The 23,620-nt window shown below is 46.2% G+C and overlaps 2 protein-coding genes across 9 annotated transcripts in view; both read left to right on the top strand.

Annotated features, from left to right (window-relative positions):
* The first annotated feature begins 1,227 nt into the window (after positions 1-1,227).
* On the top strand, positions 1,228-10,049 carry SLC23A3 (solute carrier family 23 member 3). Of its 4 annotated transcripts, XM_063595561.1 has the most exons (13): positions 1,228-1,384; positions 1,531-1,719; positions 1,864-2,021; positions 2,136-2,233; positions 2,440-2,513; positions 2,710-2,891; positions 3,225-3,348; positions 3,499-3,613; positions 6,107-6,360; positions 7,191-7,296; positions 7,959-8,126; positions 9,120-9,215; positions 9,310-10,049. In XM_063595561.1, the coding sequence occupies exons 2-13, from the start codon at positions 1,558-1,560 to the stop codon at positions 9,603-9,605; spliced, it is 1,833 nt and encodes a 610-aa protein (XP_063451631.1). In that variant the 5' UTR covers positions 1,228-1,384; positions 1,531-1,557; the 3' UTR covers positions 9,606-10,049. The 4 variants fall into 4 exon arrangements, with proteins under 4 accessions (XP_063451631.1, XP_003818682.3, XP_063451632.1 ...); XM_003818634.6 differs by having other exon boundaries at positions 1,357-1,719; XM_063595562.1 differs by having other exon boundaries at positions 1,357-1,719; positions 2,136-2,257.
* Positions 8,124-23,620, top strand: part of NHEJ1 (non-homologous end joining factor 1) — an 87,854-nt gene continuing 72,357 nt past the window's right edge. Inside the window, exons 1-4 of one of the 5 annotated variants that reach the window (XM_063595565.1) lie at positions 8,124-9,215; positions 9,310-9,409; positions 13,093-13,269; positions 13,751-13,963. In XM_063595565.1, coding sequence (XP_063451635.1) covers positions 13,093-13,269; positions 13,751-13,963 — 390 coding nt within the window. In that variant the 5' untranslated portion in view covers positions 8,124-9,215; positions 9,310-9,409. Of the gene's footprint in view, positions 9,216-9,309; positions 9,410-10,171; positions 10,801-10,963; positions 11,453-11,502; positions 12,286-13,092; positions 13,270-13,750; positions 13,964-23,620 lie in introns of those variants that run through there. The other 4 variants (XM_003818637.5, XM_003818638.5, XM_063595563.1 and 1 more) reach the window with 4 other exon arrangements.

Below are 23,620 nucleotides of genomic sequence, written 5' to 3'. Positions count from 1 at the left end.
GCTCCTGAGGGCAAGCCACGAGGACGCTTCTCTCTCCTGACCTCCTCACTGGTCTGACACATGGTGATGGTCACATGGTGCTTAACAATTCCAAGAACTTGAAGAACTCCAAGGCTGGGTCATCACTGGAGGAAGGAAGACAGTCTGGGCAGCTTGGCTGAGGGTATTTGGGACTGCTGAGGATACTTCACGGAAGAAGTGGTTCTGCCCCCTAGGGGGCATTTTGGAAATTATGGGCTATTTTTTCATTGTCAAAAGGATTCGAGGGGATGGGGTGCTACTGGCATTTCGTCAACCTGGGCGGGATGCTAGACATCATGAAATGCTCAGACCTCCCTTACTGTGAAGAATTCCCAAGACAACTTTTGAATGACCAGCTTTATGTATATGAAAACCCTGTTTATCTGAGCCTAGAACTGTCTTTGCACATGTAAATGTGAAATAGTGTTTGTGCGTTTTGAAAAGACTCAGTTTGCTAGGAATTCATTCCCATGTAAATTAAGACGACTTTGTTTTGCTTGGCACCTTAACCAAGAGTTTGTTTGCCATTTTGGAAAATCGGGTTACCAACATCAGAGTCACCGATAAAGCACCGATATCAGCTGGCATTGCAGCTATTGCAACCACAGCAATTCTCATAGGGTGTGGGATTGGACTACTTCATTGTACTTTATTGTCTTCTGGTTTAGTTGTGCTTAAGCCCTCACGTAATGAAATACATGTTATTATAAATTTTATTCTTTACAGTGAGCATGTTTCAGGTAGTTGTGGTTGTCACGTGATGTAGGATATATTGTCCACAAGTTTCTTTTTTTCTTTTTTCTTTTTTTTTTTGACACAGTCTCACTCTGTCACCCAGGCTGGAGTGCAGTGGCATGGTCTCAGCTCACTACAACCTCCGCCTTCTGGGTTCAAGCAATTCTTGTGCCTCAGCCTCCCGAGTAGGTGGGATTACAGGGATGTGCCACCACATCCAGCTAAGTTTTGTATTTTTAGTAGAGATGGTTTCACCATGTTGCCAGGCTGGTCTTGAACTCCTCACCTCAAGTGATACACCCAGTTCGGCCTCCCAAAGTGTTGTGATTACAGGCATGAGCCACCATACTGAGCCCACAAGTTTCATTTTGAAGTAGTCCAGGGGCCTTGGTTCTGAAAGGGGTGAGGACTGTGGATCAAATAGTGATGGTTTTAAATGGGAGGGAATAAAGTCTGCAAAATTTCCCCAGATTATTTTGAAGAGCTCCTCTCCTCCCCACCCCTCCTATCCTACTTTCTACAGCCTGGTCTAGGGGCAGGAAATCTGGAAGAAGATTCTCGGGGGAGGGCCCCAGAACTCAGCTCCCCAGTTAATGGCTGATGGAATTTGCACAACAGCTGGGCAAAGGTGAAAGGGTGGTGCCCTGCCCCAAATTCCTTATACCTTTGCTCCGCTTCATTGACACCCCCACCCTCTCCCCACCTTCTCCCCACCCCAGGCTTCACCCAAACTCTGACCTCTTACTCTCTCTACTTAACTCTGGTCCCGGGCAGCCAAGACAAAGCGAAAGGCAAGGCAGCATGAGCCGATCACCCCTCAATCCCAGCCAACTCCGATCAGTGGGCTCCCAGGATGCCCTGGCCCCCTTGCCTCCACCTGCTCCCCAGAATCCCTCCACCCACTCTTGGGACCCTTTGTGTGGATCTCTGCCTTGGGGCCTCAGCTGTCTTCTGGCTCTGCAGGTAGGAGGCAGAGGTGCAGGAGTTGGTGCTGCCTGATGGTGCGTGTGGGGAAGTAGGTGTAGATGTGGCATGTGAAAGCCTCTGGAAGTATTGTAGGTATTTCCACTTCTCTGAAGACTGCCCTCCCCATTCCTCCACCTGCAGCATGTCTTGGTCATGGCTTCTCTGCTCTGTGTCTCCCACCTGCTCCTGCTTTGCAGTCTCTCCCCAGGAGGACTCTCTTACTCCCCTTCTCAGCTCCTGGCCTCCAGCTTCTTTTCATGTGGTATGTCTACCATCCTGCAAACTTGGATGGGCAGCAGGTGAGAGGAACCTCCCTGGAGAGAGGGGCAGAGTCCTGGAGGGTAGGAGAGGTTTGGGGGAGCCTTGCTGGCTGCCACATAGTCCCAGACCTGCTGGGGCTGCTGTTCCTACAGGCTGCCTCTTGTCCAGGCTCCATCCTTAGAGTTCCTTATCCCTGCTCTGGTGCTGACCAGCCAGAAGCTACCCCTGGCCATCCAGACACCTGGAAACTGTGAGCACAGAGCAAGGGCAAGGGGTAAGGGTGGGGCTGGGTTCTCATCTGAGCGTGCAGGTGTAGGTGGGTGCAGAATTGAGATTGGGCAGTGGTGAGACTGTGACACTGTAGGGGGCTTGGACCTGTGCCAGGAGTGGGACTGTAGAGCAATGGGTCTCCATTCCATTCACCCTTCTCTTCTCCATGCCCCAAACTTTTCCTAGCCTCCCTCATGCTGCACCTGTGTAGGGGACCTAGCTGCCATGGCCTGGGGCACTGGAACACTTCTCTCCAGGAGGTGGGTGTCTGGAGGTGAGAAGGGATAAGGGTGGTGCCAGGCTTGGGGGGGGGCTCTTGTTTCCATTATGCAGAGACTGAGATGCTCCTGGAAAGGAGTTTTGGGAGGAACCCATACCTAGAATTAGGAAGACCAGGCTGAGGCCAGTTTGATTGAGCAGAATGTTTTCTCTCCATCCTCTCCTCTCTTCTACCAGGTGTCCGGGGCAGTGGTAGTATCTGGGCTGCTGCAGGGCACGATGGGGCTGCTGGGGAGTCCCAGCCGCGTGTTCCCCCACTGTGGGCCCCTGGTGCTGGCTCCCAGCCTGGTTGTGGCAGGGCTCTCTGCCCACAGGGAGGTAGCCCAGTTCTGCTTCACACACTGGGGGTTGGCCTTGCTGTACGTGAGTCCTGAGAGGCGTGGGATGGTGCCCAGTGGGGGTGTATGGGGGGACTAGGGGAGGGCAGAACTGCTGGTCCTATCAGATTCAGCAGCGACTGGAATAGGGACATATTTTATATTTGGAATCCAAGACTTTTCCTTGATTCATCTGGTCTCCTTGAATTTCACACTGTTTTCTGCTGTCCCCCAAGGTCACTTCCTATTCCTTCCATGGGAGTTTCCTTCTCTGGTATCACCCCCCGCTTTTATGATATTCTGCCCACTCCCACCTCCTTTCCCATCCCTCAGGATACCCACTGCCTCTTGCTCCTAAAGCCTTCTGTCTCCTAGGGTTATCCTGCTCATGGTGGTCTGTTCTCAGCACCTGGGCTCCTGCCAGTTTCATGTGTGCCCCTGGAGGCGAGCTTCAACATCATCAACTCACACTCCTCTCCCTGTCTTCCGGCTCCTTTCGGTATGTGTGGGTCTGGGCAGGGCAGTAGAGGTCAGAAGGGCTGGCCTGGAGTGCTCACTCCATCCCCTACCTTTTGGCTTCTGTCTACCCCTGCAAGGCTGGCTCAGAAGGTTCTGGGGGAGGAGTTCTTTTCTCAGTCTCGCCCCTCAGGTGCTGATCCCAGTGGCCTGTGTGTGGATTGTTTCTGCCTTTGTGGGATTCAGTGTTATCCCCCAGGAACTGTCTGCCCCCACCAAGGCACCATGGATTTGGCTGCCTCACCCAGGTAGGTTTTCTCCTAGTCCTCCATTCTCTTGTTCAAATAAAGGTATCTATTTGAACTCAAAGAACTTAATGGATTTTATTTCTGAGTTAAATCCTGTGTTTTTTGAAAACATATAGGAGAGAGAAATTATCAGTCTGAGAGACAGACAATGCTAGCCCCTCACTGTAGGTGTTTTTTTGTTTGTTTGTTTGAGACAGGGTCTCACTCTGTCATACAGGGTGGAGTGCATGGCGTGATCATGGCTCACTGCAACCTCAACCTCCCAGGCCCAGGTGATCCTCCCACCTAAGCCTCCGGAGTAGCTGGGACTACAGGTGTGCTTTTTTTTTTTTTTTTTTGTAGAGACAGGGTTTCACCATGTTGCCCAGGCTGGTCTCAAACTCCTGGGCTCAAGTGATCTGCTTGATTAAATGCTGGGATTACAGGCATGAGCCACTGTGCCCCATCCCACTGCAGGTGTTTTATTTGGGTCAGTGTTAGGAGACAGACATCTGTTGTTTCTGTAACCCCCGATACTCACTACCAATACTCCTTACCCAATGAACACATTTATGTTACCAGCCCCTATGGGCATTTGACTTGGCAACCTATGTATAAAGATTGCTTTTGAGGCATTGTATGTGAAATTTGCTCATTCTTCAATTTATTTATTTATTTAATTTACTTTTTGGGACAGGGTCTTGCTGTGTTACCCAGGCTGAGAGCATTGATGCAAACATGGCTCACTGCAGCCTCAACCTCCTTGGCTCAAGCTATCCTTGTGCCTCAGCCCCACAAGTAGCTGGGATTACAAGCGTGCACCACCATGCCTGGCTAATTTTTGTGTTGTTTTGTAGAGACGGGATTTCGCCATGTTGTCCAGGCTGGTTGTTCATTAATTTAATAAGGATCTGCTGACTGCTGATTATGTGCTAGGCACATGGTAGAGGACATAGTGATGAACATGACAGAAACAGTACTTGCCTTCGGGGAGCTTACAGTCTATTGGGGAATACAGATACTAATTAAAGAGTCACCCGAGGAAATATAAAATTGCCATTGTGGGAAGTGTAACCAAAGGGAGATACATTGTGTCCTAAGAGCTTATAATGGAGGCCAGGCACAGTGGCTCACACCTATAATCCCAGCACTTTGGGAGGCAGAAGCAGGAAGACTGCTTGAGGCAAGGATTTCGAGAGCAGCCTGGGTAATAAAGCAAGACTCCACTCTACAAAACATAAAAAAATTAGCTGGGCCTAGTGGCACATGCTTGTAGGCCTAGCTACTCAGGAGACTGAGGCAGGAGGATCACTTGAGCCCAGGAGTTGGAGGCTGTGGTGTGCTATGATTGCACCACTGCATTCTAGCCCAGGCGACAGAGTGAGACCTTGTTTATAAAAATAAAATAAATTAAAATAAATAAAATAAAATAAAATAAAATAGCCAGGCACCATGGCTCACACCTGAAATTCCAGCACTTTGGGAGGCTGAGGTGGGAGGATTGCTTGAGCTCAGGAGTTAGAGACCAGCCTGGGCAACATAGTGAGACCTTGTCTCTATTAACAGTATAAAAAATTAGCCAGATATGGTGGCATGCACCTTTAGTCCCAGTTACTTCGGAGGCTAAGGTGGGAGGATCGCTTGAGCCCAAGAGATTGAGGCTGCAGTGAGCTATGATTGCATTACTGCACTTCAGCCTGGGTAACAGAGCAAGGACCTGTCTCAAAACAAACAAACAAACCAAAAAACTTATAATAGGGAATTTGAATTTATCAGGGAGGTCAGTAAATTTTTTTTTTTTTTTGAGATGGAGTTTCACTCTTGTCGCCCAGGCTGGAGTGCAATGGTGTGATCTTGGCTAACTGCACCTCTGCCTTCCGGGTTCAAGTGATTCTCCTGCTTCCACCTCCCAAGTGGCTGGGATTACAGGCATGCACCACCATGCCTGGCTAATTTTGTATTTTTAGTAGAGATGGGGTTTCACCATGTTGGCCAGGCTGGTCACAAACTCCTGACCTCAGGTGAGCCACCTGCCTCGGCCTCCCAAAGTGCTGGGATTACAGGCGTGAGCTACTGCACCCCGCCTAAGTAAAGATATTCTTGAGGATGTGGCCACTGAGTTGAGATGGAAGAGATGAGTAGGAGCTAACTAGACAAAGGCAGGAGGGAAGCGCATTCTAGTTGCAGGAAACTGCATATGTAAAGGCCCTGTGGTGGCTGGGAGCACAGCATGTACAAAGGCCTACAACAAGGCCAGTGTGGCAGGAGTGAAGGAAGTGAGGCAGAGTGTGCTGGGAGATAAGGCTGCAGAGAGAGGGAAGGGCCAGACCAAAGAGGACCTTGTAGACCATGGTAAAGGGATGGGTCTTTCTCCTTAGAGTTCAGTAGTTCTGTCCCAAGACATTATCTTCAAAGACATTGAGGCATCTAGGATTCTTGTGGCACAGGCTGTTGGAGGCAGGGGGTACTCCTGACTTGAGTCTGGCCCCAAAGTGGCTTCTTCTCCCTCCCCAGGTGAGTGGAATTGGCCTTTGCTGACGCCCAGAGCTCTGGCTGCAGGCATCTCCATGGCCTTGGCAGCCTCCACCAGTTCCCTGGGCTGCTATGCCCTGTGTGGCCGGCTGCTGCATTTGCCTCCCCCACCTCCACATGCCTGCAGTCGAGGGCTGAGCCTGGAGGGGCTGGGCAGTGTGCTGGCCGGGCTGCTGGGAAGCCCCATGGGCACTGCATCCAGCTTCCCCAACGTGGGCAAAGTGGGTCTTATCCAGGTACGTGGACCTGGGATGGGAGTGGGGTAGGATGGAGCTAGAGGGGAGGAAGAAGGACAGGAACTTACACCGATTGATTGCCAGGTGTGCCTAGCACCTCACATCAACTATCTTACTTGGGGAGGTGCCTAAGATTAGACTTTGGGCTAAGAGAGTGGGGAAGTGAACAAATCACCACGGAACTCCTGTGCATGAGGCACTGTATCAAGGCTGGGGCAAAGAACCAGTCACATAAATTTCTGCTCTCTTGGGGACTTCATAGAGGGAGAGGCAGACAGTTGAAGGAAAAAAGTATCTTTTTAAAAAAGTGGGCCAGGCATGGTGGCTCACACCTGTAATCCTAGCACGTGGGGAGGCTGAGGCAGGCAGATCACTTAGGCTAGGAATTCAAGACCAGCCTGGCCAACATGGTGAAACCCTGTCTCTACTAAAAATACAAAAATTATCTGGGCGTGGTGTTGTGCACCTATAATTCCAGCTACTCAGGAGGCTGAGGCAGGAGAATCGCTTGAGCCTGGGAGGCAGAGGTTGCTGTGAGCCGAGACCGCACCACTGCACTCCAGCCTGGGCGACAGAGCGAGACTCCATCTCAAAAAATTAAAAATTAAAAAAAGAAAAGTGAAGAAAATTTCAGAAGGCAATAAGTGCTATATAAAAAAATCAGGGTAGTGGGATGGAAAGGAGGCACGTTTAGATAGACTGGCCAGGAAGGCTTCTTGGAAGAGTAACATTTGAGCTGGGATCCAAATGATGAGAAGAAACCAGTAAGGCAAAGACCTGGGACAGTCTGAGGAAGTGGCTGTGTTTTCCAGTGTCTTTTCTTCATGCAGGCTGGATCTCAGCAAGTGGCTCACTTAGTGGGGCTACTCTGCGTGGGGCTTGGACTCTCCCCCAGGTTGGCTCAGCTCCTCACCACCATCCCACTGCCTGTGGTTGGTGAGTGGATGTATCAACAGGGCTGGTATTGAACTGCTACTCCCCAGTGTGGCCCGATCAGTTCTTTAGGATGGCACCCTTTCCTTCTAAATAGCTTTCCTGGATGGATGGGTGGATGGATGGATGGATGGATATGAGCATGTGTCAGCCTCAATTTCTCAGCCCAACATTTTGGTCTTCTCTTGATTGGGCTTCTGGGCTTCCTGAAGAATCAGAAATCAGCCTCAGGCTGGGCATGGTGGCTCACACCTGTAATCCCAGCACTTTGGGAGGCCAACACAGGCAGATCACTTGAGGTCAGGAGTTCGAGATCAGCCTGGCCAACATGATGAAACCCTGTCTCTACTAAAAGTGCAAAAATTAGCTGGGCGTGGTGGCACATGCCTGTAATCCCAGCTACTCGGGAGGCTGAGGCAGGAGAAATCGCTTGAATCCGGGAGTAGGAAGCAGAGGTTGCAGTGAGCCGAGATTGCACCACTGCACTCCAGGCTGGGCGTCACAGTGAGACTTGCTCTCAAAACAAACAAACAAACAAACAAACAAAAATCATTCTCTTGGGTTTTATTTTTTTCCCATTACAACCTGCTTGCCCTGCAATACTCCATGCTATGTGAGCCCCCTTGACTCCTCCTGACCCCCTTGATTTCTTCTGTATGAGACAGGTGGGGTGCTGGGGGTGACCCAGGCTGTGGTTTTGTCTGCTGGATTCTCCAGCTTCTACCTGGCTGACATAGACTCTGGGCGAAATATCTTCATTGTGGGCTTCTCCATCTTCATGGCCTTGCTGCTGCCAAGATGGTTTCGGGAAGCCCCAGTCCTGTTCAGCACAGGTAGGTGGAAGGGAAGAGGCGTTGCTCAGTAGCAGGAAAGCAAGTTGAGGCTTCAGGCTGCCTGGACTCCTGGCCCCACAGCCTTCTCTGGGCTTTGGTGTAAATACTTCATCCATTTGTTTAACAGATATTTATTGAGCACTATGCTAGCCATTTGGAATACAAAGATGCCTTCCGTTATTACAGCGTAGTACAAGAGATGAGATGTGTAGGAAAATAACAGGAAAGGTTCAGATAAAGAGCTACAGTGCTCAGTGACAAGAGAGATAGCTTCTGTTTGAGGTGATCCAGTAACAGAGCTGGTCTTGAAGGATGGTAAGTTTTAAACATCTTTGGTGAGAAGAAGGTCATTCCGGATGGAGGAACCATCATTTATGCAAAGACACAGAAGTGGGAAGTCTTAGGATATGTCCTGAGAGCAGTAAATTGCTTAATTTGTCTCACCCAGTTCTCAACTGGGTGATTTTGCCCCCATGGGGACATTTGGCAATGTCTGGAGACATTTTTGGCTGTTACAAATGGAGGAAGAGGGAGTTGTTACTAGGGTTTAGTGGCTAGAAAGATGCTGCTAAACATCCTACACTGTACAGGACATCCCCCCTGCACCACCACCCCCAACAAAGAATTATCTGGTCCAAGATGTCAGTAGGACTGAGGTTGAAAAACCCAGGATAGAGCATAGAGGGTAAAAAATGGGAGATGAGGTTGGGGCTTAAATATTATGCTTTCTAGAGAAAGGGAACCTGGAATAGTCAAAGCATATATGGAGGGTGTGTGGATGATCAGAACACAGGGTGTTGAGCAGGAATCCTGTGGGAAAGGCCTGGATTTGGAAAGTGGAGAGTAGAAAGACAAAGGGTGAGAGGGATGAAATGACAATTCAGAAAGATCTGTCCTTAGTCCAAGGCTTAGGTTTAGGTCTGGGAGGGTAAGACTCCTGGGCTTGGATATAGGATCAGAGTTCCCTTCCTGCCTGGCCCCAACTCTTCATAGGCTGGAGCCCCTTGGATGTATTACTGCACTCACTGCTGACACAGCCCATCTTCCTGGCTGGACTCTCAGGCTTCCTACTAGAGAACACGATTCCTGGTAAGTTGAGGCTAGGCCCTAGCAGACTGGGGAGTGGCCAGGAAGCCATCCCTCCCTGGGATGGGCAATAGCCTGACAAACCTCTCTTTTGCAGGCACACAGCTTGAGCGAGGCCTAGGTCAAGGGCTACCATCTCCTTTCACTGCCCAAGAGGCTCGAATGCCTCAGAAGCCCAGGGAGAAGGCTGCTCAAGTGTACAGACTTCCTTTCCCCATCCAAAACCTCTGTCCCTGCATCCCCCAGCCTCTCCGCTGCCTCTGCCCACTGCCTGAAGACCCTGGGGATGAGGAAGGAGGCTCCTCTGAGCCAGAAGAGATGGCAGACTTGCTGCCTGGCTCAGGGGAGCCATGCCCTGAATCTAGCAGAGAAGGGTTTAGGTCCCAGAAATGACTAGCACGCCTACTTCTGCCCTGGTTAATTTAGCCCTAACTCTCATCTGCTGGAGAGTCAGCTCCCAAACTGTTCTTTCTTGTAGGCAGAGGGTATGTGTGTGTGTATTACATGGGACTGTCTAGAGGTTCCATTTCCCAATAGGGTGGGTTGACTTTCCTTGTCTTAATTAGGCCTAACTGTTCCAGAGCAGAGGCCATGATTTAGTGGACCATGAATGAATGAGATTTTGCCTGTGTACTATCAATGCCACTTGAACCCCAGCATTCATTTTAATACTTACTGAACATCTCCCATGTGCAAGGTCCTGGAACTACAGGGATAAGACAGGGTCCATGCCGTCTCAAGGCATTTACGGTTTAAAAAGACCGTTGTAATTACTAACGAAAATGCAAAGCAGAAAGCAGTCTGTAATAAAGATTAAAATAATGCCGTGGGAGCAAAGAGGAAGGGATAATGAATTCTGATTGGGGACAGTGGGAAAGGCTTTATGCAAGAAGCAATGAGAATGGCCTTGACAAATGAGGATTTTTGGTTTTGGAAAATGGATGCAGAGAAGTTTTCAGGTTCGGGGTCCAGCTTGAGCAAAGCCATGGGTTGTACAAAGTCCAAGATAGGTGAGGAGTTTCAAATTTCTCAGTAGTGAGGGAGTATAAGTACGGGGATGATGGAGAAATGAAGCAGGAGAGTTTACCTCTCCTGATGAGGTCGGACTATGGGACTTATGCCTGGGAGACTCCTTCCTTCAACAACTCTAGTGCTGGTGGAGGACCTGAGAGATCATCTACAGAAGTTCAATCCCTTATTTTGTTAAAAAGAGACCGGATAGGTAGGGGAGGGAAGAGAAGTGACTCAAGTTTGACAAATCCAAACCTGGGCTCCCCTCTCCTGCGCCTCGCCCGCTATTCTTTCTACTCGGCCAGCGCGACTCCAAGACGCGCCACTACCCTTCTACTAGCCGGCCGCCCGGCCTCTCCTCCAGTTACCCTGGCCACTGCGGCGCTCCTCTCATCAGCGTCCCAGGCCCAGAAGCCCCGCCCACGCCAGGCATAGGCCCCGCCCCTGTATCCCAAGACCCTGCCTCCTCTTGCGGTGGGGGGAAAGCGGCCTCTTACTCTAGGCCTTTCGGTTTGCGCGAGCGGGCAGGAAAGCGTGCGTGCGGCTAAGAGGGTGGGCGCTCTCGCGGCCGCTGACGGTAGGTGGAATCGCGTTCGAGTCCGGGCAGGAGCAAGCCAGCGAGGGGCTGCTCAGACGCTGCGGGTTGGCCCTGGCTCTGGCCTTTTCTCCCTGGAGGGAGCGCGCGCTGCCGGGGTCCAGGGCAGGCCTCCGGGGGAGGGGTGGGCGGGGCCGCGCGTGCGCAGTCCGCTGGCTGCTGCCCGGCGTGGATGGTAGGGCTCGAGTGAAGGTACTCGTTGGTCGCCTGTTTGGTGCGACGAAGCCGCTGGTGGCCGGCTTTGTTGCTCCTTGAAGCCGCGCCCCAGTGCAGCCAGTGCTGTAGAAATGGGAAGGCGGACGGCGAAGGCTGTTCTAGCTGGGGCGGGTGGAAGCGGGACGCCTGGCGGCTCCTGGGGTGGGGCTATGGTTGTGGGACCTAGGGTTCGCGCTGTCCCAGGGGGACCGGGCGGGGCCCAGCCGGGATGCTCTCTGGGCCTCTACTGCCCTCTGCAGGGCGTCGGAGGAACTGCCCAGAGGGGTCACTGCTGAGGAGCGGAACTCGGTGCAGATAAAGGTTCTCAAGGGACCCCTCCGCCGGGATGCCGCTCAGCGCCCCTCCACTCAAGAGAAATAAACCCGCGAATCTCGTTAATGTGAATGTTAAAGGCAGCCTTGAAGGAAAAAAGAAAAGGGTGAAGTGTAGAAGCCTCGGACGCAGAACGGGACGCGTGTGGTGGGAGCAGGCAGCCGGGGTCTGGTGCCCAATGTGTCAGGCCTTTTTATAGGGCCGGTTACTCCTGGCCACATTTTAAACTCCTCCCCCTTTACCCAACGGACAAACAAAACCCATCAATTTGAGGGTTCCGAGCTTCCGGGCTTTCCGAAGGAATGGGCTAGAATAGTAAACCCAATTTTGGCAACTGTTAAGAGTACACTGGGGAGTGCCTATAAGGGAGATGAAAGTGTTTGGCGACTTTATTTGCGTTTGTGACCTTTGGCATTGTGGAGCTCTTGTCCGGCTAGGACTAGCTTAATCATCCCATGACCACTTCTGTCCCCATAAGAGCAGCATGTGGGAAATGTGACGGAAACACCATCCTCCAAACACAAGGCTTTGAGGATGCCATAAAGAAAGATCACCACATATATGTATATATACGCATATATATATATATATATAAAGTTATGTCACAAGTCACAAGGGCACACTTCAAAAGCTAGGGGAAATGACTGTGTTAATCAGACTTAATAAGGAATTTCATTATTTACATTCTAAATTTTTCCTTCCTGGTACTTCTGTTCATTTTATATTTGTAGACTGGAATAATGAAGGAAATTGACATCTTTTTTTCCTCCCCCACAGGAAAAACAATCACATTCTCTGTCAAGCAGCCGTAGTTCTGATTGTCTACTAGGTTAAGCCTACTACTTTAGCTGCTGAGATAGAAAAGTTGTTTTGCAGGGGTTCCAGGCTGGGCATGTTGTCATTGGTGGCAGTGCACTGGAGTGGGAATGTGGAGGATGAGTTAAGTGGAAGTTAATTCAGTCTTTACCTCTGTGATGTGCTCTGCCTTGTATTCATGATTTCCTAGTCATTCTGGTTCTTGTTGAAATGAAATTTAGGTCTTTTCTGTTGCTCCTGGACACAGGTTCTTAGCTCTTTTTTGTGTCATCGATCCCTGAGAGTTTGATGGTAGCTGTAGACCTCTTCCCCCTCCCCATGCATATATGCGTGTACACGTAACATTTTCATATAATTCTAGAGGATTCACATGCATTGACTCTAGATTAAGAACCTGTTTTAGGGATTTTAAAAAAAAATCCTGAGAGCTTCCTAAACTTTGTTTTTAGATAATGATCAAATACTTCGAATTTCCTGGCCCTGACACTATGACTTACGATGTTTTATAAGACAAGAACTATTCCTTCTCTTCTAGTTCTGGGAAAGGATAGGAGTGACATATTTATTCGGAATGTGATAAAGATGGAACAAGAAGGGTTTAGGTTTCCACGTTATGTTATAGTATTAGAAAGCAGAAATACAGCAATATGATGAGGCTTAAACACTATGGAAGAAAGATTTTCTGTCCTCTAGGAATGTAATATGGGGAAAAAAAAAAAACCCTCAAGATTTTAAATATACTTTTAGTGGCCAGGAGGTAGTAAAGTCAGTGCTCAGCTGGTTGTATACTAGGAGAACGTAAATCCATGCCTTCTATTTTATCAGGGAGGATTTTCATGAGATTTTAGTTGATACAGACTGGTTTGGGTGGTGCCCTCCCTAGGCCAGCATGACCCTGAGGCTCTTTACTAAATGAGGACTTTTTTGCAGATGGAAGAACTGGAGCAAGGCCTGTTGATGCAGCCATGGGCGTGGCTACAGCTTGCAGAGAACTCCCTCTTGGCCAAGGTTTTTATCACCAAGCAGGGCTATGCCTTGTTGGTTTCAGATCTTCAACAGGTGTGGCATGAACAGGTGGACACTAGTGTGGTCAGCCAGCGAGCCAAGGTAAGTATGAGGAGAAGTACTGCTGTGTCAGGGATGTGAACATCAACCAGCTTGCTGGCCTGTAGTTTCCCAAGGAAGGTTGAATCGGTTTGAGACAATTCCAGTTAATGTCCTGTACTTCTGCCTGGAATCTTTGTGTGTGTGTGTGTGTGTGTGTGTGTGTGTGTGAGAGAGAGAGAGAGAGAGAGAGAGAAAGAAAGTTAGTTTCCCTACCCGATGCATGATAATGAATATATTATTTGATCTAGATAGGCCTTTTGTGATTTAATCTTGCCCAAGGCAGAATTGTGAAGTAGGCCAATTGGTCTTTGTGACTCTCTTCTTTTTGTTTTCTTCTTTCCCCTTGTGATGTTTTTATCTTCTCTCCCCTTCCTCTCATGTCCATTGCCTTCGTGTTAACCAGGGCTTTCCTTTGCTGTTACTTATGAGGGAATTAGTTTCCTTTTAGCACCCTTACTCTGTACCACTGCTCTCTCTTTAGGAGCTGAACAAGCGGCTCACTGCTCCTCCTGCAGCTTTCCTCTGTCATTTGGATAATCTCCTTCGCCCATTGTTGAAGGACGCTGCTCACCCTAGCGAAGCTACCTTCTCCTGTGATTGTGTGGCAGATGCACTGATTCTACGGGTGCGAAGTGAGCTCTCTGGCCTCCCCTTCTATTGGAATTTCCACTGCATCCTAGCTAATCCTTCCCTGGTAAGTGTAATTCGAATATGGGGTTGGGGGAGGGATGCCAGTTGCTTTGAGAGGAAGCTTTAGGTGCTTTTATTTTTTTTGCAAACCTTGTTTGAAATTCTTCTCCAATCAGAAAACTTTCCTTGACTAAACAGAAGGCAAAAAGGATTCTTGACTGTTAAATCCTTTCCTTGCAAAAGGAGCAGAGTATTGAGTGTCTTTATTCACTAATTAATTTATTCAGCATTTTAAAAGCATCTACAATGGGCTAATTGTTGGTTATCCAGACCTAAAACAATATAGCCTCTTCCTGGAGTTCATAATCTAGTGAGAAGACAGACAAACAGGAAATTATGATAAAGTATGATAGGTTCTTTGATTGAGGTAGACCCTGGATGGCTGAGGATTGGAGAAAACCTCTTTGAAGAGACTGTTACTGAGCTAAGTTTTGAAGATGAGTAGGAGAAAATAAATAGAAAAGTCATTGTAGGCAAGAGATGTAGAGATGTGTAAGTGAGGAGCAAGTTCGGGAACTTCATGACTGCTGTGTAGATAGGAAGGCATGAGAAATGAGGGAGGCAGTGGATCTTGAAGGATTCTAATGAGTTTGGATTTTATCTCAAAGGCAACAGGATTCACTGAAAAACTTTAAACAGGAATTTAACATGATCCAGTTCATGGTTTATCAAGATTATTCTGGCAACAGGGTAGAATATGTACCAGTGTTAGGTACCTTTCTAAACATTATCTCATCATTTAATCCTCACAACTGTCCTTCAGGATAAGTACTGTTATCCTTGTTTTTCAGAGTAGAATACTGAGATTGAAAATAACTTGTCCAAAGCCATCAGCTTATGAATAAATGAGTTGGAATTTGAATCCCAGATTAGTCTGGTCCAAAGCCTCATTTTCAGAGACTAGGGGGATAATATCCTCTACTCACTCATAGCTTTATATTTCCCAGGAGATTTTATTAGAAATTAAGAGTGGATGTTAAAGACTAGTTTTCTGGAATAACAGACACAGTTTTAGTCAGTAGCACTTAGGGGACAGGGTCTTCTTTGGGAAGCCTAAAAGTATAGATTTGTTAGCAGAGGGATCTGAAGACAAGAGGACATCATTTTTTTCTCTCTTCTTCAGTTTCCCACAGGGGATGTGATGCTTTGGCATCAATAGATGACTGGATAGAAAGACTTTTTGAGAAACTGTTTGCTGATGTTTATTTTATTTTATTTTATTTATTTTTTTTGAGACGGAGTTTCACTCTGTCGCCCAGGTTTGAGTGCAGTGGTGTGATCTCAGCTCACTGCAAGCTCCGCCTCCCGGGTTCATGCCGTTCTCCTGCCTCAGCCTCCTGAGTAGCTGAGACTACAGGTGCCTGCCACCGTGCCCGGCTAATTTTTTCTATTTTTTAGTAGAGACAGGTTTCACCGTGTTAGCCAGGATGGTCTCGATCTCCTGACCTCGTGATCCGCCCACCTCGGCCTCCCAAAGTGCTGGGATTACAGGTGTGAGCCACCGCACCCGGCCTGATGTTTATTTTTATTTTAATTTTATTTTTTTGTGTGTTTTTTGAGACGGAGTCTTGCTCTGTCGCCCAGGCTGGAGTGCAGTGGCGTGATCTCAGCTCACTACAAGCTCCGCCTCCTGGATTCATGCCATTCTCCTGCCTCAGCGCCCCTCGTAGCTGGGACTACAGGTGCACACCACCACGCCCGGCTAATTTTTGTTGTATTTTTTAGTAGAGACAGGGTTTCATCGTGTTAGCCAGGATGGTCTCAATTTCCTGACCTTGTGATCCGCTCACCTCGGCCTCCCAAAGTGCTGGGATTACAGGCGTGAGCCACCGCGCCCGGCCCTGATGTTTATTTTTGATCTGGAGCCCGGTAAAACTAGAACTGAGTGCTGAGAGAATTACTTATTCATTTATTAACTTCTAAGGTCTATCAACAGTACTTAACATATACTCACATTTGTTTATTTTAAATTAATTTCTTGTGAACTTTTCCATCTTGCAAATAAAAATACATAAATAAAATTTAATAAATAAATTAAAAAAATAAAATTAAAAAAATAAATAAAATTAAAAAAATTTTTTTGTAGAGATGGGGGGGTCTCTCTGTGTTGACCAGGGTGGCCTCGAATTCCTCACCTCAAGCAATCCTCCTGCGTTGGCCTCCCAAGGTGTTGGGATTACAAGCAGGACCCTGGCCCCATCCCATACTTTATCTATTTCGTTTAAAACATTTCAACTTTCTAAGTAACACCAGGGGGCAGTGTTTCCTCAATAATGTTTGTTCTGGGACCAAACCATTTGGGCAGCCTTTGGGAATCCCTAGCAATAGCTAATCTCATTTTGCATTACATGGACCTAGAAATGCGGAATATGTAGTGTGATTGTGGAGACAGTTCTCCTTGGAGGCTGATGGGCTCTAATAGTTTCTTCTTTCAAAAGAATACAGTAAGGAACACTAATATAATGATATTACAATTATATAGTATATCTATATTACAGATTAATATATAAATATATGTAATATATAATATATATTAACATATATTATGTTATATTAATCTATATTAATATAATACGTAATGGTATAATATAATGTATTATATAATATATAATATATAATACAATATAATATAAAAGTATGTAAAGAAAAACTAGCTATTCTAGGCAAATTTCTCTAATTGGGGAACTACATTAAAGGAAAGAGACAACAGTGTTTAGGGAGGGATGAGTCTTGGTTTGCCATAGGAAGAAATTAGATTTGAGCAATTCATGAACAATTGTGCTTTAAGTTAAAATAAAATACTCATCATTAAAAGAAGAATGCCCTCCTAGGGAAACGCCTGAACCTGAGAGAGCTTTATATGGAAAAAGTTAGAGCCAGTGGACACGGGTAAGGATGTAGGTGGATACTATTTCAGGCTTGTGTGTATGTCTGTAAGGTCACACAGTCATAATTTTTGTTTGTAACTCATTCTTGTGATCGTTTTCATTTAATTTTTTTGAATGAGTAATTCTTGAAAAAGGCAAACATTTCAAACAGCATTTAAGTGTATACAGTGAAAAAATAGATCTTTCTACCCCGTTCCCTAGTCCCTCCTTTTCCTTTTGCAAAGCAACTACCAATATCAGCTTCTTGTGAATTCTTAAAGCTATATATGTATATATTGTATATATATCTTCATACGACCAAATATATATCTATGTATATGTGTATTTTTTGACAAATAGTATCATGCTGTACGCACTGTTTAGTACCTTCCTTTTTTCAGTTAATTGTAGAACTTACCCACTGCTTCACTTGATGAGCCTTAAAAAAAAAACTTAGAGATTATTCATATCAACACATTCAGAGGACCTGCCTTTGTGTTTTTTAATTGCAACATAGCATTGTATTTAATGAATGTATCATATATTTAATTGATCTGCTGTCAGTAGACACCTAAGTCTTTTGTTGTTGTATACAGTTACTATCCTTGTATTTACTTTTTCTGCATGTAAATGTGTGAGTAAATTCCCCTAAGTGGAATGGCTGGGTCAAGGAATATTTGTATCTTTTAATCTTGCCACATAACATAATGCCAAATTGTCTTTCAGAGACATTATGCAGCTTAACTCCTTCCAGCTGTACAGGAAAGAGGAGAATACCTGTTCCTCATACTTCTCCAGCATAACATACTCACATTAACAAGCTAATGGTTTCTAAGTCTGCAAGGGTATTATGGAATATATTAGGTTTTGGGTCTCTGTTTGCTTGCTTGCTCTCTCTCTCTCTCCGCCCCCCCCCCTTTTCTTTCTTTTTCTTTTGAGATTAAGTCTCATCATATTGCCCAGCTTGGTCTTGAATTCCTCAGCTCAAGTGATCCTCTCACTTTGGCTTCCCAAAGAGTCGGAATTATAGGCGTAAGCCTCCATGCTTGGCCCCAGGTCTCTGGGTTCTAACACTGAGTCCATCTTCATTTAGGACAGACTTCATCTCTTACTCTTTCCTGTTGTCTGTTCTTTCTAATATCTAATATAATTCTTGATATTCCACATTTTAACTTTCAGATTTGTGATATCTTTGGACATTTTATGATTCCTAGGAGCTATATCCAAAGGTTTCTTAGTGGCAGAAAGAGATAGGTTTTGGAACCAGCAGACTTGAATTTGTAACTCAACTCCACCTCTTTGAGACTACTTGTATTAATTTGGATAAGTACTGAATTTTTATGATTCAGTTTCTTCATCTGTAAAATAAATCAACCACAACCTTACTGTCTAGTCGTAAGGATTAAATAAAAGAACATATGTAATATTACTTATGTTTAGCATTATAGTGGACCTGTGAGGGCAAATATTTCAACTCCATAACTTTTCGTTTTAAAAGAGATGCTGGGGCCAGGCACAGTGGCTCACGCCTGTAATCCTAACACTGGGAGGCCGAGGCGGGCGGATCACCTGAGGTCAGGAGTTCGAGACCAGCCTGGTCAACATAGCAAAACCCTATCTCTACTAAAAATACAAAAATTAGCCGGGCATGGTGGTGCATGCCTGTAATCTCAGCTGCTCAGGAGGCTGAGGTAAGAGAATTGCTTGAACCCGGGAGGTGGAGGTTGCAGTGAGCTGAGATTGCGCCATTGCACTCCAGCCTGGCCACAGCGAGACTCTCTCAAAATAAATAAATAAATAAATAAAAATAAATAAATGAAAGAGATCCCGGGGATGATGGCTCATGCCTGTAGTCCCACCAGTTTGGGAGGCCAAGACAGGAGGATTGCTTGAGACCAGGAGTTTGGGACCAGCCTGGGCAACACAGTGAAACCCATAGCTACAAAAAAATTAAAAAATAAAAAAAATAGGTGGGTGTGGTGGCATGTGCCTGTAGTCCTAGCTACTTGGAAGGCTGAAGTGGGAGAATCACTTGAGCCCAGTTCAAGGCTGCAGTAAGCTGTGATTGTGCTACTGTGCTCCAGCCTTCACTGGATCTCCTGATATGATTCATCTTGATCTTTTTTGTTTATTTGTTTGTTTGTTTATGAGATGGGGGTCTTACTATGTTGCCCAGGCTGGTCTTGAACTCCTGGGCCTAAGTGATTCTCCCTCTTTAGCCTCCAGCTTGATTCATCTTGAGATTGAGACCTATCATTCTGCTCCCCTGCTCATGACTTATGAACATTTCTATGGAAAATCTGAAGACTTTGGAGAAAATTATAAATAGCTTTTCCTCGGAAAAAGATTAGCAACTCCTGTTTGTATATCTATTACACTTCCTAACCTCCTTAACTGTTGTAAGCTCTTTGATGGCAGAGGCCTCATAGGGTCAGAGTACATATTAGGAACCCAGTAGATATCTGTTGAATTGACTGATGAACTGTATATCTTCATATATTGCTGTCTCTAAATTACGGGGAGTGCCCCTGACATCCTAAAGCCCTTCAAGATTTTTCCTTATAGTGTCTGTGGATTTGCTTTGAACTATTTACACATTATTATTATTATTATTGTTATTTGAGATGGAGTCTCTCTGTGTCACCCAGGCTGGAGTGCAGTGGCATGATCTCAGCTCACTGCAGCCTCTGCTTCTCAGGTTCAAGTGATTCTTGTGCCTCAGTCTCCTGAGTAGCTGGGACTACAGGTGCGTGCCACCATGTCTGGCTAATTTTTTGTGTTTTTAGTAGAGACAGGGTTTCACCATGTTGGCCAGGCTGATCTTGCATTCCTGGCTTCGGGTCATCTGCCCACCTCAGCCTCCCAAAGTGCTGGGACTTTTTTACACATTTTATCTAGTCTCTCATATGCCCATTAACACATATTTTCAAAATTTCTACTGAGCATTAATTTAAGCCTATCTGGTCTAAGAGAAATCATTTTGGTGTTCATCTAACTTCGAAATGAATTATACCTCAATAATTCAAAATGCTGTAACCCAATCCTATGAAATTATTTTAGCAGTTACAATATTTACTGATAAAAAAACTTTCTTTAAACCAAATAGACATTGGGGTCTGATAGATAATTTCAGTTGCCTGGTGTGGCATTATCATATTTAATTAGACATGACATTAATTAAAAGCTGTTCCTTGTCATGTTTCATGTTTTTATATAATATTTACTGTCACTCGAGGAAATTGCTATTGAGGTAGCCATCCAGAGGGAAGCTGGTTATTAATTTAGGAGTTTCTGTTGTTTCAGTGCTGCCGCCAATTGGATGGTGTTGCTGCTTGGGTGGTAATGACAGTTATTTCAATTCAACTCATCAAATATTCACTGTCATTTATACAAGTATTTGCCTGTTTTCCTCCTGATCTACCTTAAACAGTACCAAACTTTTCTTTTTTTTTTTTTTTTTTGAGATAAGGTCTCACTCTGTCACCCAGTCTGGAGTGCAGTGGTGCAATCTCAGCCCACTGCAACGTCCACCTCCTGGGCTCAAGCAGTTCTCCCACCTCAGCCTCCTAAGTAGCTGAAAATATAGGCATGCCTCAGCACACCTGGCTAATTTTTTTTTTTCTGTTTTTTTTGAGATGGAGTCTCACCCTGTTACCCAGGCTGGAGTGCAATGGCGCAGTCTCGGCTCACTGCAACCTCCGCCTCCTGGGTTCAGGCGATTCTTCTGTCTCAGCCTCCCAAGTAGCTGGAATTACAGGCACCCGCCACCATGCCCAGCTAATTTTTGTATTTTTGGTAGAGACGGGGTTTCACCGTGTTGGCCAGGCTGATCTTGAGCTCCTGACCTCAGGTGATCCACTTGCCTCGGCCTCCCACAGTGCTGGGATTACAGGTGTGAGCCACTGCGTCCGGCCAATTTTTTGTATTTTTAGTAGAGATGAGGTTTCACCATGTTGCCCAGGCTGGTCTCAAACTCCTAAGCTCAAGCGATCCGCCTGCCTTGGCCTCCCAAAATGCTGGGATTATAGGCATGAGCCACCATGCCCGCCCAGCAGGACCAAATTGAACAAAACAATTCCTAGGAAAGAAGATCGAGTGTAGAGCAGATAAATTTTTCCAAAGCTGAACTTCTGCCACATTCTGAACAGTACTTCCTAGAGGGTTAAGTTTTTGCTAAGGACCTCAATTGGGAGTCAGTGCCAGGTTAGGATGTGCTGTGTGGTAGAAGGAAGACTCTAGTATCTATAGCTGGACTTTATTTCTGGCTTTCCCCTCTGTGCCAGAACCCTTCCATTTCTTAGTCCTTGGTTTTGGTACAAAAGCTGCCGCCACTAACTTCCTTTCTTCCCACCTCCCCACATCCAGTCTTTTCTCTTCTAATCTAGCAGAAATGTGGAAAAAAGTCTTTTCCTCTTAATTTGAGCCAAAGCACAATTAGAACTTTTAGTAGTAACTTTTACCTAGAAAATGAATGGAAAATGAAAACACAAAGGTCTGAAAGAGTCCAGACGTCTAATCTGGATCCCGATGAGTCTGGCTTGCACATATTATGGGACACTCTAGTACCTTTTCCTCATTTCAAGCCTGTTGGGGTATCTTGTCTAAAAGTACTCCTTTTTCAGGTCTAGGACAGGGGTTGGCATACTATGGCCATGGGCCAATTCTGGCTTGCTGCCTGTTTTTGTAAAGCTCTGTTGGAACACAGCCACTTGATTTGTTTACATATTGTCTGTGGCTGCTTTTGTGCTACAACAGGAGAGTCAAGTAGTTGCAACAGGGACTGGATAGGCCACAAAGCCAAAAATGTTAACTATCTGGCCCTTTATAGAAAAAGTTTGCTGACCTCTGATCTAGGGCATTTCTTCTTTTTAGTGCCTTCTTTAGTTCATCTCCCTAAGGAAAGGGAAAGGAAGTCTGATAACTTCCCTTAGTCACAGATAGATTATTAATTTGAATTATTTTATTTTATTTTGAGACAGGATCTTGTTCTGTCACCCAGGCTGGAGTGTAATGGCATGATCTTGGCTCACCGCAACTTCTGCCTCCCGGATTCAAGCGATTCTTGTGCCTCAGTCTCCCGAGTAGCTGGGATTACAGGCATGTGCCACCATGCCTGGCTAATTTTTGTATTTTTTGTAGAGACTGGGTTTCATCACGTTTCCCAGGCTGGACTCGAACTCTTGGACTCAAGCAATCCTCCAATGTTGGCCTCCCAAAATGCTGGGATTACAGGCATGAGCCACCATGCCGGCCTAGTTATTTTTTTTCACAGGTTAATGGACACCTTGTGTAGGTGAATTAAATGATTATTCTATATAGCTATACATTATCATATGAGAGTATCACCCTATTTGTACGGCAGTATGGCTGCGTTTGCATTCTTCTTACCTCTTGTTAAAAATGGGGTGTGTGGGCTGGGCACGGTGGCTCACGCCTGTAATCCCAGCACTTTGGGAGGCCGAGGCAGGCAGATCACCTGAGGTCAGGAGTTCAAGACCAGCCTGACCAACATGGTGAAACCCCGTCTCTACTAAAAATACAAAAATTAGCCGGGCATCCTGGTGCATGCCTGTAATCTCAGCTACTCGGGAGGGTGAGGCAGGAGAATCGCTTGAACCTGGGAGGTGGAGGTTGTAGTGAGCTGAGATCGTGCTATTGTACTGTAGCCTGGGCAACATGAGCGAAACTCCTTCTCAAAAAAAAAAAAAGGGGGGTTGTGTGTAGAGTGCGTTGGCTTATACCTTCCTAGGCTAGTTCTTGGTAGCTGGCTTGCTTCTATTATAACAATAACCTTAGACTATGCTGCATTTGTGGGAACAGATTGAAACTCCAGGGTCCTTCTGGGCTATCATGAGCCCTGAAATGGCTCTTAGTGTCTGGATCTAATTTGATCTTCAAGGGTCTTTACCTTCTGTTGATTTTTGTCTTCTGTTACACTTTAGCTAGTGTACTCTGTTTTTGCCACACTTATTTTCTTGAGGGCTACTTGGATCTTCGGCTTTTCTTGTTTGTTTGTTTGTTTGTTTTCTTCTTGTTGTTTTGAGATGCAGTCTTGCTCTGTTGCCCAGGCTGGAATGCAGTGGCATGATCACAGCTCACTGAAGCCTTGACCTCCTTGGCTCAAGCGATCCTCCCACCTCAGCCTCCCGAGTAGTTGGGATTACAGATGCATGCTACTGTGCCTGGCTAATGTTAAAAAAATTTTTTTTGGTAGAGATGGGGTCTCACTATGTTTCTCAGGCTGCTCTTGAACTCCTGGGCTTAAGTGAGTTCCTACCTCGGCCTCCCAGAGTGCTGGGATTACAGGCATGAGCCATCTCAGCTGGTGGGATCTTGTTTTTGAGAAAGAGTCTCACTCTGTCACCCAGGCTAGAATGCAGTGGTGCAATCTTGGCTCACTGCAACCTCTGCCTCCTGGGTTCAAACAATTCTTGTGCCTCAGCCTCTCGAGTGGCTGGGATTACAAGCGCCTGCCACCAAGCCCAGTTAATTTTTGTATTTTTAGTAGAGATAGGGTTTGGCCATGTTGGCCGTGCTTGTGTCAAACTCCTGACCTCAAGTGACCCACCCGCCCTGGCCTTACAAAGTGTTGGGATTACAGACGTTAGCCACTGCACCAGCCACCTTCTTAATATATTTAATTATTGTATTTGTGTTTACATTCATGTAAATGGGTTACTTGCCTATGAAACTATAAGTTTCTGCAAGAACATTTATTTTTCAGTATTTTTTCTGGTACCTAATACTGAATTGGAAAGTACTTTATAAGAGTCTTTTGGCTAATTGATATCTGT

This window comes from Pan paniscus, chromosome 13 (genome assembly GCF_029289425.2).
Source record: "Pan paniscus chromosome 13, NHGRI_mPanPan1-v2.0_pri, whole genome shotgun sequence".
Classification (NCBI taxonomy): domain Eukaryota; kingdom Metazoa; phylum Chordata; class Mammalia; order Primates; family Hominidae; genus Pan; species Pan paniscus.
This window is presented reverse-complemented; position numbering and strand designations above follow the sequence as displayed.